The sequence below is a fragment of the Natrix helvetica genome (genome assembly GCF_964273705.1).
Source record: "Natrix helvetica genome assembly, chromosome: 1".
Taxonomy (NCBI): Eukaryota; Metazoa; Chordata; class Lepidosauria; order Squamata; family Natricidae; genus Natrix; species Natrix helvetica.
Window position 1 is genome coordinate 203,813,505 of NC_138548.1, and position 19,258 is coordinate 203,832,762.

The window sequence follows — 19,258 nt, forward strand, 5'->3', positions numbered from 1 at the left end:
CTTGGGGTTCGAATAAAAACATTACAGCCTTATTTTTGTTACTTTCACTGTTTACTGACTTTACTGACTGTTAATGAGAGTAAAGATAGTTCTTAATATGTTACATGGTTGACATAAAATTGTTCTTAAACTGCTGTTAACTTTATACAATTGATATAAAATATTTTACTACAGTATTTGGTTCAGAATCTTTTTTTTCTAGATTTTCCTCCTTTAAAATTGGGTGCGTCTTATATTCCGGAGCGTCTTATAGGGCAAAAAATACGGTATATCTAAGCCATAGTTTCCCAGTTGTAGCAAACAGATGTGAAAAATAGATTACCAAAAAGGCTGAACAAAGGAAAATCAACACCTGCAAATTGTGAGGGGAAAAAGGATGGTTGAAAATACCTTGAACTGTGACTTCTCCGGCGGCAATGGCAGACTAAGCCAGTGATGAAACAGTGATCAAATAGGAGCTGCAGGAAGGATCAGCTCCCCAGAATTTCTCTCTGGATTAAAGAGAAGACAAGGATCGCCTGTGTTTGGATCCATACAGGATCTCCCTTCAAAGAGATCCTAAAACAGCATTCTCCAGCAAGTTTGAGAGGTCTGGGGGCCAGGGAATATTCATTTTGCCTAAGTCAATGGTTCGTGTGCCTTTCAAAGAATCACTAGATTTGCTTCCTCTCAAATTACTTATGACTAAGCAAAAATTGCTCATTACTATTTCTTAAGAACCTTTTAAAGGACAAGCTGTAGCACATCACTGGGAAAACCTCCTTTAACCTTGGTTTGAAAGACATTCCATGTATATCTAAGGATTGAAAAAGAGAAAAAATTGGGACTACAATGTGGATGTTGGAAAGTTAAAGGGCTAGATAGCCTTGAAAGAAGCCTGATTCACTTATCAACCAGGTTACTAACTGTGATTCACTTAACTGTAGCAAGAAATAAATGGGTCAAAACTCTCTTAACAAATGTCTCACTTAACAGAAATTTTGGGCAAAGTTGTGGTCATAAGTCGAAGACTACCTATACTCAGATGTTACTTACAAAATTGTTTGCTACTCTAGCAGAGGATATACAAGAATAACAGATTTTATTGGATAAAACCCATATTGATTTGAATGTGGGTTTGGAGTTTTAAAAAATTCTGAATTACCAGAGTGATCTGAAAATGATTATATGGATCTGAAAATAGGTTTTAAGAGGGATATGGAAAACAGTTGCCAAAAATGATTTACACATGACACCAACTTATTGTCTTAATAATTTAAATTAATAATTTAAAAGGACATACAAATAATAAATCAGAAGAGTGACTTGGAAAGTCTTCCTATCTTGGATTTACAAAAGGAATGTCTGCAATCACGGAAACTCTTTCTAGAAAGAGACAAAGAGGAATTACTCAAGCTATGCCTGAAAGGAGACAAGACTAGGATTGAATGATATGTTTTTGCAGTTTGATTACTCAGGCATGAGATATGGGTATACATTGAAGTACTAGAGGTGTTAATTTATCCAAACTGTTTGGAGAGAGGGGGAAGTAACCTATTACATATCTTCTTTTTTTCATTTTATGTCTATCTCTTTTCACTTTTCTTTCTCTTTTCTACACGTTTCATATCAGTTTATATCAGTTTTTTATCTTTGTACTTGTAATCTTTAACGAAGTGTCTGGGAAAAAAAGAAAATACCTCGGACTGCAAGAAGAATCAGTAAATACAGGTTTACGCAACTTATGATCAAAATTTCCATTGCCGAGCAATTCAATCGTTAGGCAAAACATCATGTGATCACAGTTCCAATAGTTCCAGTTACAGCTGTTAGGCCAGGAGAGTATCTTCATTATGTAAGGACCTCACACTTTCCCTCTGCTGTGCTTGCCTTTGCTTCAACTCCAGCCCACCTATCTGCACCCCCATTTTGCCCTTTGGCTGCTCAGCACTCCACTGCCTACCCCTGCCACCCCTGCTGCCTGCAGCTGACCTTGTGCCATCTTCTTCCCTTTGCCAGAATCCAGGCCCTGTGCCATGTGTAACAGGGTAGTGGAGCCTTGTCTGCCAAAAGGAGCTTGCCAGGCCTGGTTGGGGAGGAGGCAGTGGGATGGTGTGGTGCTCTCCATCGCTGGGTGAGGCAGAAGAGCCGATGGCAGTTCCCAGGCGAAGGTGGAGGCTCTTTGGGGGTGGAAGCAGAATTGAAGGAAGCAGAAAGATGCAGGCTTCCCAGAGACGCAGTGCCCACTCTGCAACTTATGTTGGAAGCACTCCTGGAAAACTGGGCTGAGGATTTCAGACAGGGGTGGAAGCAAGCCAAGCATCTGCAGAGCCTACCCACGGGCCCCCTGTTCACTCTAGACCCAGCCTTCCTCCAGCAAACCCTCACAAACTGCCAGCAGCTTCCGACACGCTGGAGCCTGCAGATGGTTCTCCAAGGGCACTTGCAGTGCGCGCTCTGCAACTCTCATAAAGGAAATTTGAACAACATTGGCCCCCTTCCTGTATAAATAGCACTGTCGTGTCTGCACATTTGGCTTTCTGAGCAGAGAATATCTTGTCCATGTATAAAGCTATTTAGGAATGAAACAAGAATTCACTGGATTAGACAAAAGATTCTCCATTCCTAATATTCTACTTCCATACTGTCTAGTCAAGTGCATCAGAGAGCTCACATTCACAACATAAACCAGTCAATTCTCCTCTATAATCTGCCCTTGCTAGTTATTTAAGGTATTTGACCACTGAGCATGGAAATTCTACTCACCATCACACTGAATAATTGTATACAAATGTATACAATTGTTCCTACCTATTTCAGTCGTGCCAGGGCAAAAACACTAATTGTTCTCTTCTGCTCCATAATCAGCACTGTGCCGTGCCTGCCTAGTGTCCTTTTAATCTGGGCAAACATTTTCAGGAGTTGGTATGGTGATAAATATATATAATCTATTCCTGTGTAAAGAACCTGAATTATAAAGCATGGAAAATGTTGTTTTTATTTCCTACATTTATAACCCACCTTTAGTTCAGAAGCACTATTCTGTGAGGTAGTCTGAACTATCTGCAGTCATCAATTGAAGAGGGAATAAGCCAAGAGTTGGTGGCTGGCTTATTGTCAATCAGTCAGTTTCACGACCAAATGGGAAGTTGAACCCAGACCTCACCAATCACAGCCCTTCACAGCCCAACCAACTATGAAATAAAAAAAGTTTTATCACCTTTTGTATAAATGCTGACGTGTGCATATAATACATAAAATATATCTATTCTGGACTACTGACATTTCTCTGCTTTGCCCATCTATTTGAACAATGTGGCTATTTAAATAGGAATAAAATGATTGCACTGTGAGGAAAACAAGAATCTGTTGGCATTTTAAGCCTGGGGAGGCCAAGTGGCAACCACCTAGCTCCTTTTTTATTGGCCCTGAAAAGTCCCTATTTTGAATTGGAAAATATATGAATACTACTATGATATAAAAACATCACAGCTGTAAAATCGTAATAGGGACTTTCTGGCTACTATGGGTGAAGTCTACGTTTTCAGTTATTTCTATCCATCTTTCTTTATGCTCGTTGTTAATGGAGCATTGTATTTCTTCCCCCAGATACGGGACGTCTGTTCTTCGGTATTCATATAAATTTTCTGTGGTGCGGCTCTAACAAGTAATGTACTCGCAAGGTATATTACGTTTCATACATTATGATTATGACTCTCATGAATTGGGAGTATTTTTTGACTGAAGGGAGAATCCACAGGACAGGCCATGCTACAACTATAGCAAAGCTCTTCAAGTGGGGAATGGCTGAGAGCTCGCCATGTGACTGTGGTGCAGCAGAACAAACAGTAACACATATAGTTCAAGAATGCCTCCTCAGGAAATTTCAAGGCACTTGGGATGATCTCACGCAGCCACATCAGAAGCAGTTAAATGGTTAGATATCGAATATATAACATCTGTCCTAAAATCTAAATAAAGCTGATGCTTTCTTTAAACTAAATTTTTATATCAGTGATTGCATGACCTCTGTAGATGCCATATACTAAATGGATAGTAGACTATAAAAATCAAGGGGGAAAACCCACAAATCCTATTGCAAAACCCAGCTCAGCTAGCCCCATCCATTTTGTAATCCCAAACTTTTTTTTTTTAAAGATATATTAAAACCAAAAGATTGAGCATCCTGCCTTAAAGGCTTTGATTATGGCACAGTTTTTCAGCAATTCTTCTTCTTCTTCCAGAACTAGCTCCAACGGTGATGATTTGGGGAAAAGGTTTAGCCATAGACCTGCCCTTTGCCGGGAGTAGGCTTAGGTCTATTTATTTATTTTTATCGGACCTTTATTATTCTATTCATTACTCAAGACAGTGAACATACTTAATGCTCCTTCCTCCTCCTATTATCCCTACAACAATAATGCTGAAAGAGAGTTACTGGCCCAAAGTCACCCAACCAGTTTTCATGCCTAAATTGGGACTAGAACTCAGTCTCCTAGTTTCAAGTTTGGTGCCTTAACCATAAGACCAAATTCTTTCCCTGCTCCTATTTAACATTGACATGAAACTTCTGAGTGAGGTCAGCCATTGGCATTGGCTCAAGTATCATCCCTATGATATTGATACACAGTTGTACATCTCTGCCCTAGGTAGTGGAGTGTTTCTCAGTGCTTGCAAACTGCACAGGTCTAGATGGGGAAGAATCAGAATTGGCTCAAGCCTGATAGAATGAGTGGCTGGGGGTTTACATCCCACCATATCTAGTGATTTACCCTCTTTAACTTTGGCTATACTCCCCATTAAAGTTGGTGGACTATCTGGGGGTTCCTAGGCTCATAGCTCCTGCTCAAACAGGGACTATTTTCAGTGATTCATATTTTACTAACCTCCTATTGTTGGATCTCCTATTATTCCCCCACAATTGCAATGTGCTCTACATCGGAACTCCTTTGAAGAGTATACAAAAACTTCAACTGGTCCAGAATCCAGTGGAACGGACAGTAATATACAGTACATCCACATAGCTACTGCTACTGTATGAGCTGCATTGAGTCCCAGTGGTTGTTAGCATTGACTCGCCAAATGACTATGAGGCCAGGTAATTTGTGGGACCAGATATCCTTCATAGTTTCTATCTGCCCCATCTTAATCTGGTAGAATGGGTATCCAGGTCGTCATGGTGAAACTGCATTACCTGGTGGGGCCTTAGAAACATGCCTTATCTTCTCTGACAAGATACCTGTCTCTTGGAAAACTCTCCCCACATAAATACAAATGACCCCAACTCTATTGGCCTTGATGAAAACGATAAGCGCTTACTTTATCCCCCTAGGCAGCAGGGCCAGGATGTCGACAGAGCCAGAATTAAGGAGTTACACTAAGTTATCCGTCTATATAGGAACAGTACACAATTTTTTTGTGATACACGGTAACAGATCTTTGACTATGAAGCAGCTATCTTTCCTGAACTAGCATAACACAATGAGCCATAAAATTCACTGCAAACGAGGGCTCAAATAACATCTAGTTTTTATAAAAAAGCATTTCAAGAAGTGAACAAGCAGTGAAGAGCTCCAATATGTCTGCTTATCACTCAGGTTTTGTTTTGCTAGACTGCATGTTTCCACTTTAAATGTCAAGGTTTGGCTACTGAAGGACCCATTGACATTCCCATGGGGACCTTAGTCAACATGGCCATTGACAGCCATCAACCTCTATCCTAAAAAGGACATATATCTTTTATATGTCTTTATAAGTACAAAGTATAGTGTAAGTCTTCTTCCACCTCTTGAGGTTACATGGCAGAGACTACCCTCCAAAAATTGATGGAGCTTGGTCAAAAACTAAATTTGACTTAAACTGACTTTTATTTAAAATAACTATAGAGTAATCAGGACACGGTGGCTCAGTGGCTAAGACACTGAGCTTGTCAATCAGAAAGGTTGGCAATTCGAATCCCTAGCACCGTGTGGGAGTACGTTCCCGTTGCTTGTCCCAGCTTCTGCCAACCTAGCAGTTTTAAAGCATGTAAAAATGCAAGTAGAAAAATAGGGACCACCTTTGGTGGGAAGATAACAGTGCATCTTCGGCATTTAGTCATGCTGGCCACATGACCATGGAGATGTCTTCGGACAGCGTGGTTCTTTGGCTTTGAAAAGGAGATGAGCACCGCCCCATAGAGTCAGGAACAACTAGCACATATGTGCGAGGGGAACCTTTACCTTTAAATCAGGTGCAGAAAAGATTATTTCTACCCACTATTTAATAATTTTCTTTATGGATCACATTAAAAATACAACTTTGGTAACAACTTATGGAGAAGCATTCAGGATCACTTCTGACTTAAAGCACAACTTGAATTCCAAAGTATTTTAACAGCTTATTAATAAGTGGCCACTATTAACTAAATTATTCTGCTCCATGTTAACAAGGTCAAATGGATCAGTTATAAGAAATAGGCAAAATACATAAAAATGACTGAATTAATTCTACATTTTGGGTTACTTATTCAAACCAATTTATTACTTCACAGAAAGACAATAACAGTCTTGTTTTCCTGAACAATACAGATTTACTCCATAATTCTGTTAAGTTTAGCCTTAAAGTATTAAAGAATCACTATATTCTGACAAAGCTTGAAGACTTTATTAATCAACTATAAAGTTTAGTTGATAAAATCAAGATTTATTTTTTGAAATTTAAATGAGACCTCAGATGCTTTCTTTGTTAACAGGGCTTTTGCAAACTCTGAGATTGTGTCTGCAAAGTATTTTGGACTACTGTTAACAGTATCATTTATACTGTTGCATACACAATAACACATGTATCTTGAGTTCAGAAGATATGCTTAGCTATAAGCCAACCAAATTCATTGTTTAGAAACCATGCCAACCTATTACAGATATGAGTCAAGGACAGCATGCCAGGCAAAGCGACAAGCAGTGTCGCATTCACTGTGCAGCCTTGTGTTTAAGCCTATTGTACTAATGTGACTTCACACCATTCCCTAGCAAAAGACTCAGAGGCTCTTAATATCAGATTTTCCCTCTTAAAAAAGAGTCTTATACAAGTCAGAAACCAGCAGGCAATCAAACTCTTTTTCTCCCACAGGTGGGAACGGACAGCAATGTCTAAAATAAAAGCTGTGACTGTGAAAGCCATTTTTGATCATCTAACAGCCCAATTCCTAATTCCAGAAAATTTGTACAAGGTCAGTCAGTGTTTCAGCAGTCTAAGGTATGTTTGAAAATGGAGGAACTAAATCACTTGCCTTCATTATTTTTCATGAGTTGATTCAATAAATCAACATATATCAAGTACTGAGCACAGATATCTATATAACTTCCTTTGTATATATGCAGAGAATAGGATATTTATAGGCTTTTTAAAATAACTGTTTAGCATCAACAAATTTGCTTCAATGACTGCCACAGTGAAAGATGTATTTGAGAAAGAATTGCAAGCTACGTTTTGATAGAAATTTTTGTTTGGAGCTTGTATTCAGAAGTATAGATGCTTAATCTTAGTAGTCATATGGCTGCCTAAAATTATTTTCCATATACAGAACTCCAACTGGCAGCCTAGGTAGTCTAATTAAAAGAGAAAAATATCAGGTAAATTTTATATTGATCCAACTCTCCTGTGGTACACATCAGAAAGATATTCTTACTCCCAGAATTAAACAAGACTGACCGAGTTAAACAAGGTTCATGGGATCTATTTTGTTTTCTTATTAAAACTCTGGAGATGCACCAACTGGAGTCTGGGTCATGAATAATTGAATAGAACTTACAGTCCTGCACAAAAAATCTGTTCCAAGTGTGTCCAGACTTTCACTATTTCATCAGCATAATGTAAAGTGAGGCATTATAATTAAAAATTAGGTACTTGCAAATCTATTGCAAGTCACCTAAATTGCCTAAAAGTAGATCTTTTTGTTGGTGTCTGGTTTAATCTTGCCAAAAAATTACTCTAGTTATCATTAGTTATTGATAAAGAAATTTTCCGCTGCAAACCTCCACCCAACTACTAGATGGCAGTAACCCTAATTCTTTTCTGTCATCTACTGGTTGTCCAAATTTCTGCAGCCCAGTTAGTCCGCCTCATTTAAATTCACATTCCCTTCCTGACAAGCCTTGCAACAGAACTGATCACAACCCTTTGTCTCCTCCAAATACACAAAGAAAGAGCCCCTGAGATCCAAGATGCTGTTAGAGGCTTCATAGCAGCACTGAGGCAGGGTTGTTGTTGTTTTGTTTTGCTCCATGAGCACAACTCAGAAAAAGGTTGGAAGTGAAAATATCTATGGTAGCACAGATTAAGCAATCCTTTTTAAGCCGGCATTCTCTTCACAGGCCAATGTGCCAGGAATGCAAGGCTGAATAAAGAAAGGGATCCTACTGATCGCTAGAGAGAGCCAAGGCAGGTTGTTTTGCTGAGGCCGTTTTTTTCCTCCACGTCCAAACTTAGGTTGTCTCTGGGGAGTTTTGAGAGATATCCCCCCCCTTTTTTTTTTGCTTAGGAGATTGCGAGGTGCCCCCTGACTACTGATGCGGCTCATATAAAGAACATGAAACGTTGTGGATTGTCCCGAGCTGGATAAAGGGGAGTGACTACACCTTCTCGTTATTGTATGCACGTACTGTATATGCACGTACTGTATATGCATCTGTCTATTATCTATCCACCAACAGTACCCAAACTCAGCATTAACGGAGCACAGGATGGCCGAGCTGGGGGGGGAGGAATGCTTAGGGTAAACCCATCCATATTGCTCGATCCCACCGTAAGAAATATATATATATCATATATACACACACACACACATACAGAAACCCTGCAAACAGCATGACAGGCTGTGAACTTTTCTTCCCCGGCCATACAGGGACCTTGATGCCCCCCCCCCCATCAGCAAAATGACCTTGTGCTTCAACGCGCCGCCTCCGCCCCCCACGTTCCTTCTCCACTCTCACCCTTTCCGCCCCTCATTTTATCACCATCGCTGCTTAACCGGTGCCCCCGCGCCCCAGAGGAGAAGGCTGGCCCTCGCTTTGGCTTCTCGCCCCCTTCCCCGCCCCCCTTCTTCATGCCTCCCCCGGTTTAGATCTTACCCCCCCACTGTGGACCGCCTGAGTTCCAACTCCGGCTTCTGCTCCCGCCGCTACAGATGCCTGCAGGCCCTCGTCGCCGCCTGCTATGAAGAAGGAGTCGGCCTAGCCGATTCAGGGGTAGAGGGGAGAAAGGTACCCCAGTCCTCCCTGAGCGGTGCCATCCGCTATCTTGTCAGCCATATAAGTAATTCCTGTCCTGTCCAGTGTTCTAGCGAAATGCTATTTTTCCCGTGGAGATCCTCTTTTGGAAAAGAATTGCTGGATTGAAAGAAGAGGGATCGAAGCAGCGATTCTCCCCCACCACGTTCGGAATGGTGGCGCTCAGCGAGCGCAAGGCTGCTTGGGCAATGTAGTTTATAATAGGCTGGATGGGTAAGCGAGCACGTGGCTGCTGCGGTCGCGTGAATTGGGGGGTAGATTAGACGAATGGTCGTCGTTCAAAAGGATTGAAGCGGCGGCGGATCATTAGCGGGATGAAACCAGCAGGAGAGCCGAATGAGATCAAATACAGAAATAGACATCTACCTGAGAAGCGTTAAAGTGAAGGAGCGTTTGACAGAGGAAGATAAGAGGAGGATTGATGGGAGAATTTGGCAGGTTCATTTGAATCAGATAATGATGGGAAAATATCCTCCTTTGAGGGCCTTTGGAAGATAGAGGATGCTTCTGAACCCCTACAGAATGGTTTCTTTATCCTTTGAATAAATATAGCCACTTGGGATCATCACTTTAGTGTTGAAGGAGTGGCCTTATTTGGTCCACGTGTTTTCTTCAGGTAAATTCACGTTTCACACGGAGGCTTATGAGGGGGCAGGGAAAATATAGCTTAATCGGAACCAAAAATGACTAGAAACTTGTATGTAATGTCAAGGTTCTGCTTTTTAATGTAGATTTATTCCAAAGCACACACAATAGCTTGATCTCTGCTATTTAGGAACCAGGAAATGCTTCCGAACAAAGTATCCAAACTATTCTGACACATGTTTTGCTTTGATTTAGAGATGTATGAAAGATGAGTAACTGTCAGATATACTGTCCTGGGTAAGAAAGTTGCTGGTTCTGGTGAGAACTGAGCTATCTCAAGGTGGGTCATCTTGATTGATAGGTAACAGTATTTCATGTTCCATTTGAATTCAAAAGGATTCACTGTTTTAAAAAAGTCTATAATATGTATATTTTGCAAAATTCCATATATATATATATATATATATATATATATATATATATATATATATATATATATATATATATATATATATATATATATATATATATATATATATATATATATATATATATATATATATATATATATATATATAATGTGATCTTCATTTGTTTTAGAATGGAACAGTCAAAAACCTCTGATTATTCTGAGGTTTCTCCATGTTTCTGTTTCAAGATGTTTTTTACTGGGAACTGAAAGATAGCTTTAACATAGGATAACTGATAAGTCATAGTTGGAAAGAGGTCTAAACACTATAATGTACTTAACCTGCAATACCCCAACACTTTTAACTTGGTCACTAAATTAATCTAGTTTAACCCATTTTCTAGGCTAAATACCATGGACTGAACTAGCCGAACAGACTAATCAAGTCTAACACTCAGATTTAGCAATGTGTACAACTGCAACTGCTAGATCTTTAAAAGTAGCCTGAATGAATGGGTTCTGTAGCCTGAATAAGTGTGTTCTGACAACACAACCTTTTGTTTTTCAAAGCAGGAAATCGAAAATCGATTCTTACTCCTCTCCCCAAATCTGTTTGGGGAATTTTTGAGGTACCTGGATGATAAATTCATCCCCAAGAAGCACATTTTTTAAAAAAGACAATAATCAGAGAAAGACCCTGTTTATTTTCTTTCCCAGAGCTGCCCCAGGGGAGAGAAAGACAGCACCAGGAGAGGGCAGCTAGGATTTTCTGTATTAAAATAACATCTTCATAAAACATGCAGCTGGCCTAGACATGCATCCCACTTACTCCAATCCCTCCTTCCACAGTCCAGCTGAGGTTGAGATTCGATTTAACAGAGTAACAATTCATCATTGCTGCCTTTCCAAGCTGTCCCCGTTGTTGCTAACAATTACATGTGAGACCGGCACTGTAGAATTGGGGTGGGGGGGGGGAAGCTGGAAAATTGACCTCTCTGACTTGTGGAATGGACTCTCTTCTGACTCTTGCTTGGCATTGCCTCTTTTCCATTCTCTTTGGATACATATTTGCCAGCAGTGTAGGCGTTTTTAGTTCCTAAGAGTATCTACAAGTAGGAGGTGAAGGTTTTTTTTTTCTCCTTTTTGGCTTTCCACCCCGAGGGAAGGAACTGTGAATCAAACTGTGCTGTCTTCTAAGCCCCTGTGAAACCACAGAGGCAGGGGTGCAAATATTGTGGGACCTTGGTCTTTGGACCTGAGACCTACTGCCACTCAGCAAGGCATAAGGGTTCGTTGCATGGGGACAAATAAAGCTGGAGGACAAGGGCCATGGCTTGTACTGGCTACTGGGATAGGCTTCAAAAGCAGGCCTATGCTCCCATAAAGGTATGAGGTGTATACTGCGTTTGATGACAGCTGAAAATTGCCTAGCTAATGGTGCCTCTGATCCTCAGGCTTTATTTCCTATATACAATAAGTAACTTGATGTGGTTGATTGGTCTTGATGTCCAGTCACCTGTCCATCAAACCAGCTAGTTCCTGACCAATAGGCAGGAATAGGGAAATGGATAATACCACTGTGAAGCTCCCCCCATGCTGCTATCCCACAGAACCCTCCCCTTCGAAGAGCAGAGTGTGTTGATCCAGCAGAGAAAACATCAGGAAGCAAGAGCAGTTATTCTCTCTGCTCAGCAGCTACTACTTCTGTCTTGCTCTCTTGCTCCTCTAGGGAACATGGAGTCTCCAAATGTTCAGCCAGTCTGGGAGCTTCAATGGTGACCTCGTGAGCCACGCTCATAGAGGTACGAGGAGTAACAGGGAGGCGGCCACTGACATCTGTGGCCCGGAGACGTTGCATGAATGTAGTGACTCGGATGGCTTTCTGCAATAAGAAAAGCAAGATCAAGAAATGGCATGAAACGAGCATCTGGACTGCTACCCTTTTTGGTTCTTCATCCAAGTACCAAATGATACTGGCTCTTGGATGAAGAACCGGTACAGATTTAAGACACCTGCAGCTTGCAACTGCTGTAACTAAAGAAGTAAAATGTTGGGAAGCAGGAACACGGTTTCCTTTTCTCCTCTTTTTGTAGCCTTATAACGGCAGCAATATAGTTGCATCAATGATTCCCTTAAAAACACTGGATTCTAAAGGTTCATAGGAGAGAAGAATGAAAAACATGATTGTATTACATGTCCTATAAGCCTTGCATGACTTGAGACCCGGCTGAAAGATCAAAATTCATCCCTAACAGCCTGTCTGGAGGAATCTGTCCTTCTGCCTCATCACCACTGAAGACACTTTTTCCTTACCTATTTCTTAAAATACCTTATTTTCTCATTACTTGCCATATTTCCCTTTGTTATATATCAATAGAGTTGGAAGGTCATCAAACCCAACCTGCAAACTACAGGATTCCCTTCACTATCTTTGTTAGATAACTATCCAGGCTCTGTTTAAAAACCTCCAGTAAAGGGGGAGAAATCAATCCATAGGGCAGTGATGGCTAACCTTTTTGACGTCATGTGCCATCACCCATAATGTGATGCGTGCACAACACACTGCGTGCGACACGCCTGCCACCCCTGTGCATGCCCCCCACGCCCCGTTTTGGGCCTAGTAGGCCTCCCTACAGCCTCCTGGGACTAAAAACGGGCCCCGGGGGCACGCGCCACACGCACAGACACACACATGCTCACCCCGGCCCCCCCTGCATGTTTGCACGATCCCCCCAAATGCGTGGGTGCCTCCGCATGTGCCTCGCCCCCCGTCAATGTGTGGCAGAGACCCAAAAATCAGCTGGCTGGCAGGAGGCGTGCGCACATGCGCGGTGGAGTTCAACCGTGGCAACGGCTCACATGCCCACAGAGAGGGCTCTGCGTGCCACCTGGTCACGCATGCCATAAGTTCATCATCACAGCCCTATGATAACCTCTTCCACTGATTGACAGCCGTTACTGTGTAGAAGGTCTTCCTCCTATCTAATTTGTATATACTCTGTTGAAGTTTCGTGTCCTTCTCTGGATTTGCTCCAATTTAACAGTGTCAACTTTGTAAACCGTGGTATATAGAATTGATCTATTCCAATGACTCACCCTCCATTTGGCCTTGGCAAAATTTTTCTCAATCTGTGCACAGACCCCTTCTTTGAGGTTCTTTTCGGAAGCAATGTTTCCCGATATCCTGAGAACAAAAAGAGAATGCAGAATTATGGCTTAGCACACACACTATGAGGTGTGACGAATTATCTAAACCAAACGGGGAAAAATTAAGCAGGTTTTCCAAATCTAAGAAGAGTTCAAGAGGTCTGTATCTAATTTTACAAATTGTCTCTTTATTTTAGGTAACTCATCTATCCTAAATGGGCACAGAGTTGTTCCTAAATATATGGAATATATTTTATGTAGAGCAATCTTAGCTTATGTGCTAAGCCTCCTTAGAAAACTGAATGTTTGTTCTCTATTCCTGTATCAAGATTCTTTTATCAGAGGTTTTATTTATCCATACAGAGGAATCCCTGAATCATCTTATTTAGTGCCATTAGGAAAGAACTAAGAGCAAACCATAAATTGTTTGTAGCAGAATAGTAGAAATAATTGACCACTAAAACATGATAAACTAACATTTTTGTGCACACTGAGAATTTAGGGATAGGATTTGCATAACAAATTGGTTTAGCATCAAAACTGAGGTACTGATTTTCTATTTATCGAGTTAATTCAGGAATGGCTTTATAGGAATATCTCCCTGTTTATGTGAAAAAATGTGCCTATCACAACAGCAGTTATACCAGACTCTACGGCAGAGGTGTCAAACTCGATTTCATTAAGGGTGGCATCAGGGTTGTGTTTGACCTCAGGAGGACTAGGGGCGGCGTGGCCAGATCAACGCTGCTCGTGTCTGGAGCGCCTGTGGTAGCCTGAGCGCTCTGCCAGCGAGAATGGGCTCCCGAGCAACGGCTTCCTTCAACCCTCTGCCAGCAAAAACAGAGCTTGGGAGGGCCGCCCGCGGACCGATTATTTGCTGTTTCCCGGGCGGCCTCACAGGTCAGATCTAAGCACCCTGTGGGGCAGATCTGGCCCCCGGGCAACATTCCTGCTCTATGGTAACAATTTGCAATGCTTTTTATTAAAGATACAGTAAAAATTTGCTCACTTCCCATATGATAAATAGGGCCAGCCTTAGGAGCTGGCTGCTTTTCTTTGCATGCCTATCAACTGTAGGGACAACAGACCAATATGGACATAGATGTAAGTTTCAACAAATTAGGAACAAAAGTAGAAAACATAGTTTTATTTCACATGTTCCTCCTCCAAGTTATTCAGGGCAGTGCTTGTGCTCCACCCATTTCTTTTATCATTGCAGTAATTCTGCAAAACAGAATAATGCAGATATAATGACTAGGCTCAAATCATTCAATGACTTCATGGCAAACCACATATTTAGTCTTTCCACTGCAATACTATTTTGGGAGATAGCAACTTGCAGATTCTAAGTATTGGGAGGGATAGATGGGAGAAGAACATAGGGAATGAATTGGGAAGTAAAATGGCCACATCTTTAAAAATAGTTATTCTTGTCCTGTTAGAATTGATACCATTATGTGGGAGACATAACCAGGTAGGTGATGCTGCAGAGTTGCACATAAGCCATTTTAGGTCAGGCATATGGACATCTGGGCACAGCAAGGGATGCATTTGCTCCTGTCTGAAAGAATTCCACTCACCAGATATGTCCCAAGGCTTCTTGGGCTGTGATTCGTTGGTCCTGATCTACCTCCATTAGTCTCGACACCAATTTTTTAGCTGCAAGAAAATAGAAAAAAGATAGGGAGCTAGGCAACGTTTAGGAGAGTCAGGTGATCACTCTTAGGAGTAGGTTTTGGATCCACATTGCAGGAAATGAAGAGGAACCATAGTAAGAAAGTAGAACAGATTAATGCATGGAGAGTTGCAGTTTTGAATATTCTGTTTTCAGACAGGAAACTAGAATAGCAAATAGGCAGGGTTGCAACCTCCCTCACTGTGCTTTTGCTTTTTTTAAATCGGCAAGCATTTTCCTTTTCAAAAAGGCATCTCCAACTTGCAGGGAAGAATTGTATTCAAGGGTGTCTCACTTCCTCCTGGCCTGGTGTGGTACAAAAGAGCAATTCCATGTCTTTGGGAGAGAAGCTAATGAGACTGCATAATGCTTACCAGAGACGGAGATATCATCCCAATATGGAGAGTCAAAATCATACTCCCCAGCCAGAATTTTGCGGAAGATTCGGCGGTTGTGACTGCTGCTGTTTTCATCATCTGTGTCATCATAGAATGGGGGGTTCCCAGACAATCTGTGTTGGTAAAGGAGGAAAGAAGAATTCAGGAAAATTGCAAAGTTGTTTTCTTATGTAGCGCTTATGCTTATATAGTTAAATACACTGGTCAAGTTCTTGTGATTGTTCAACTTATATTAACTTGTCCCAACATGACTCTTAGGCTTCACACCTGAGTTTGGCAGTAAATCAAAGGTCTTCGGTCCCCTTAATGTTAATTCAGGCCTAAGCTAGATTTGGCAGAAGACACAGTTTGGCTAGTTTAGAATCTTACTACAGACAGGAATGAAGCCTGAAACACAACTCTTGGTATCCTATTACAGTGCAAAAAAGTCAGAGATTTCTGTGTGGCTATGTTCCGGAATTTAAATACTGAACTTTTCCCCTAATCCTTCTAAAATGAATATCAGGAGGGGGAGGGATATGAATGAAATCCTTCTCCCAATCCCTCCAAAGTATAAATGGGAGAGGCTTGCTTGGTTGCTGAAGTGGCTGAAAAAATGTTTGCATAACAGCCCCCTCTAGCCTGGGACCTGCTCGCTCTCACCTCACTCCTCGGAATGATGTGATTCAAATGCGCTCAGTTAGGAGGGCTATTGTATCCACCTAGCATAGCATATCTAGGCTACAAAAATCCTGGTAATCATTAGATGGCAGCAAAGAATTCATGTTTTCCATATCACTTCTGTTTAGCAGCTGTTTGCCTAGATCGGATAGTCGTAGCAAAGCAACTGCAAAGAGATGGAGCTATCCTTTCTCTGTACATTTTGTCCTGCAAGCGCATGTGTTCTCTCTCTCTCTCTCTCTCTCTCTCTCTCTCTCTCTCTCTCTCTCTCTCTCTCTCCCTCTCCTCCCCCCTCCCCCTCCTCTGTCTCTCCCTCTCTCTCTCCTCCCCCCTCCCCCTCTTCTCTCTCTTTCCCTTCCTCCCTCTCTCTCCCCCTCTCACATACACACACACACTAATGGAACTCACAGAATAAACATGATAACTCCAACAGCCCAGCAGTCTACAGGACGTCCATAGCGTTGCCGAGCAACCACTTCAGGAGCTGGGAGGGCAGACAAATGGATCAAAGACAACTATAGAAAATGTGAGCAAGATATATCCCGCGCAGCAAGAGGTAGATGCTACGTTTGCTATTTTCGCATTTCCCAGGAGAACTCTGTCGATGCACAAAAAGCAGAAATTTAAGAGCTGAGCTTTTCTGTCTTATGGAGACAGCAACTCCACTTGTTGAACCTTTGCCTGTGTAGTTCTTTTTTCAGGACAGTTTGCAACTGTACGGGGCTCCTAGTTTTCAGCCCAGTTATTGCAATGCAGCAGAGAGAAAGTATCCCATGTCTGAGATATTTCTTCTCTGTCCAAAGGCAAGTACGTACCTAAATATTCAGGGGTCCCACATGGGTCTGTGATGGCACCATTCTCAAAGCGTGAGAGATAAAAATCCCGCAGAACCACTTTTGACCGGTTATTCTGGTTGTAGTACATCAGATTCTCCAGCTTAAAAAAAGAGCTCCAAATTAGCACTCTTCCTTGCGCTCCCCTTCACAACAGGGAGGCACCCCCCCCCCAATTCATGAAAATATGAGCCCATGTCTTCCAATGCTAAAAACACAGCTATCCCACATAAAACCACTAGGGGGAGATAGTTGCTCTGAAAAAAATCGGTGTTAGCATTCCGCGCTGTTCCTTTACCTTTAGATTGCGGTGAACAATGTGTAGATTATGTAAATAAGCTAATGCCTCCAGCACTTGCCGCACAACATTGCTGGCATCCTTTTCTGTGTAGTAGCCCTGGTCTAGGATCCAGTCAAAAACATCGCCGCCAGTAGCCCTGTAGGGAATACCACAGCCAGCTTGACAAGTGGAAATGAGTAGATCCCAGATGGCCACTCACTGGCACACAAAAAGATACAGGAAAGGCTCATCCTTTGCTACCATCTACTGGTCCTCTGGACTCCTGCAGCAAAGCTATAGTATGCTTCAGCAATAGGCAAAGGCACAGCACATACCATGCCAGGGTAGAGCTTGACATATGCAAAGTCTCTCTGTTCAGAATGCTAAACAGAAGCAATCTGAAGGCGGGGTGAATCACACTTGGACTGGGCTATTCATCCACTAAGCCAAAGCTTGCTTAACTATCATCTACTATAAAAAAAAATACTTGGCTGCATTTACATAAACCATAAAGCATGTTCACAAACCACATTTCTTTGTGTTCAGTTTATCCATCGTGCTAAAGTTATTATTTCCTGTTGCATTAAAAACTATGATTTGGTGATGGTAGCAATAGCAACTAAACGTATATACTGCTTCATAGTGCTGCCCTTTCTAAGCGGTTTACAGAGTCAGCCTATTGCCCCCAACAATCTGGGTCCTCATTTTACCCACCTCTGAAGGATGGAAGGAACCCTTGAGCCTGGTAAGATTCGAACTGCCAAATTTCAGGCAGCCAGCAGTCAAATCTCTGGTTTCTTTGGGCCAATAACGTCTCTCCTGATTAAATAGGATTATTGTGATGGAAAAAAAATAAGGGTATATGAAAGCTGCATATGTTATTTTGATTTCCTTGGAAATGTATAAATACAATAAAGCTGGCGTTTCAGCCTGGGGTTGTGGTGGAAAAGAACGTATCTTCAATACATTAATATTAATGTTCTGTATTCTTTTTGCATATCTCATTATCATCTATCTATCTTATCTATCTATCATCTATCTATCTATCTATCTATCTATCTATCTATCTATCTATCTATCATCACTTCCCAGTCAAACTTACAGTTCTTGGATAATGTAGAATTCCTTCCTCGTTTCAAATGTGTCAATAAGTTGTAAGATATTGGGGTGATTGACCCTGGAAGAAAAATGCAGAGAGACCTAAGTTTTTTCCCTTCTTCCCAATCATAACTATTCTGCCTGTAATCAACTTACCTGTCCTGTGATATCCTCCCTCCGTCTCCTCCCCTGCTGAGATCTTTCTTGCATTGCCTATTTCCCTACGGCCTGGCTCTGTTGTTTGCCCCCTAGAGTTCATTTCTACAGAGACCAAGTCAGCAGAAATCTCAACCCACCCCAGGGCAAGCTCAATAATTCATGCCTGGCCTTTAAAACAGCAAAGAAACTTAAAACAGTTCTTGTGATGCCAGCAGGTCAGGAAATAAAAGGTGCATTTTTTTTTAAAAAAAAAGAAAAAGCATTAGCTACAATGAATGATGGGGACAGAGAAGGGAATGTTAATTCTTTCTCTGAGGATGCGAACCTCGTTCTTCCTTGTCCTTGCTTTACTTTTTCCTTGCTTACGTAACAGCTCTTGGACTCGAAGCACTCGAGATGAATTTAAAGGAAAAAATTGACCTGGAAATACTGTTTCTGTTTCTGTTTATTTGGATTTATATGCCGCCCTTCTCCAAAAGGACTCAGGGCGGCGTACAACATTAAAAAAACACACATCCCAAAGTTTAAAAAATTATATACATATCCAAAAAAACAACCGAATTTAAAAGACAATACATTTAAAATAAGTTAAAATTAACAGGCCAGGCCGGCTTGCTGGAAAAGCCAACTTTTTAGGGGGCAGCTCATTCCAGAGCTACCTTTTTAACATTCTGAAAACAAGTTAAACGTAGACACACACCCTCCCCATCTGAGGACATTTATCTTCGGCATGTGGGTTGTGATTTTATTGGAGGTTGTTTTTTGC

The 19,258-nt window shown here is 41.5% G+C and overlaps 2 protein-coding genes across 5 annotated transcripts in view; both read right to left on the bottom strand.

The window, feature by feature from the left end:
* UBA1 (ubiquitin like modifier activating enzyme 1) overlaps positions 1-9,261 on the bottom strand; it is a 47,849-nt gene extending 38,588 nt beyond the window's left edge. The window contains exon 1 of one of the 3 annotated variants that reach the window (XM_081954453.1): positions 9,090-9,261. The gene's annotated coding sequence lies outside the window, so the exon portion shown is untranslated. Of the gene's footprint in view, positions 1-390; positions 476-3,000; positions 3,157-9,089 lie in introns of those variants that run through there. The other 2 variants (XM_081954455.1, XM_081954454.1) reach the window with 2 other exon arrangements.
* A 1,164-nt stretch (positions 9,262-10,425) lies between these two features.
* The window catches only part of LOC309385153 (caM kinase-like vesicle-associated protein), a 34,737-nt gene continuing 25,904 nt past the window's right edge, over positions 10,426-19,258 (bottom strand). For both annotated transcript variants that reach the window (XM_081939276.1, XM_081939277.1), the window contains exons 4-11: positions 18,338-18,412; positions 17,254-17,392; positions 16,938-17,058; positions 16,531-16,606; positions 15,439-15,575; positions 14,970-15,048; positions 13,339-13,426; positions 10,426-12,124 (exon numbers count right to left, since the gene is read on the bottom strand). In XM_081939276.1, the coding sequence (XP_081795402.1) occupies positions 11,918-12,124; positions 13,339-13,426; positions 14,970-15,048; positions 15,439-15,575; positions 16,531-16,606; positions 16,938-17,058; positions 17,254-17,392; positions 18,338-18,412 (922 nt within the window). In that variant the 3' untranslated portion in view covers positions 10,426-11,917. The remainder of the gene's footprint in view (positions 12,125-13,338; positions 13,427-14,969; positions 15,049-15,438; positions 15,576-16,530; positions 16,607-16,937; positions 17,059-17,253; positions 17,393-18,337; positions 18,413-19,258) is intronic.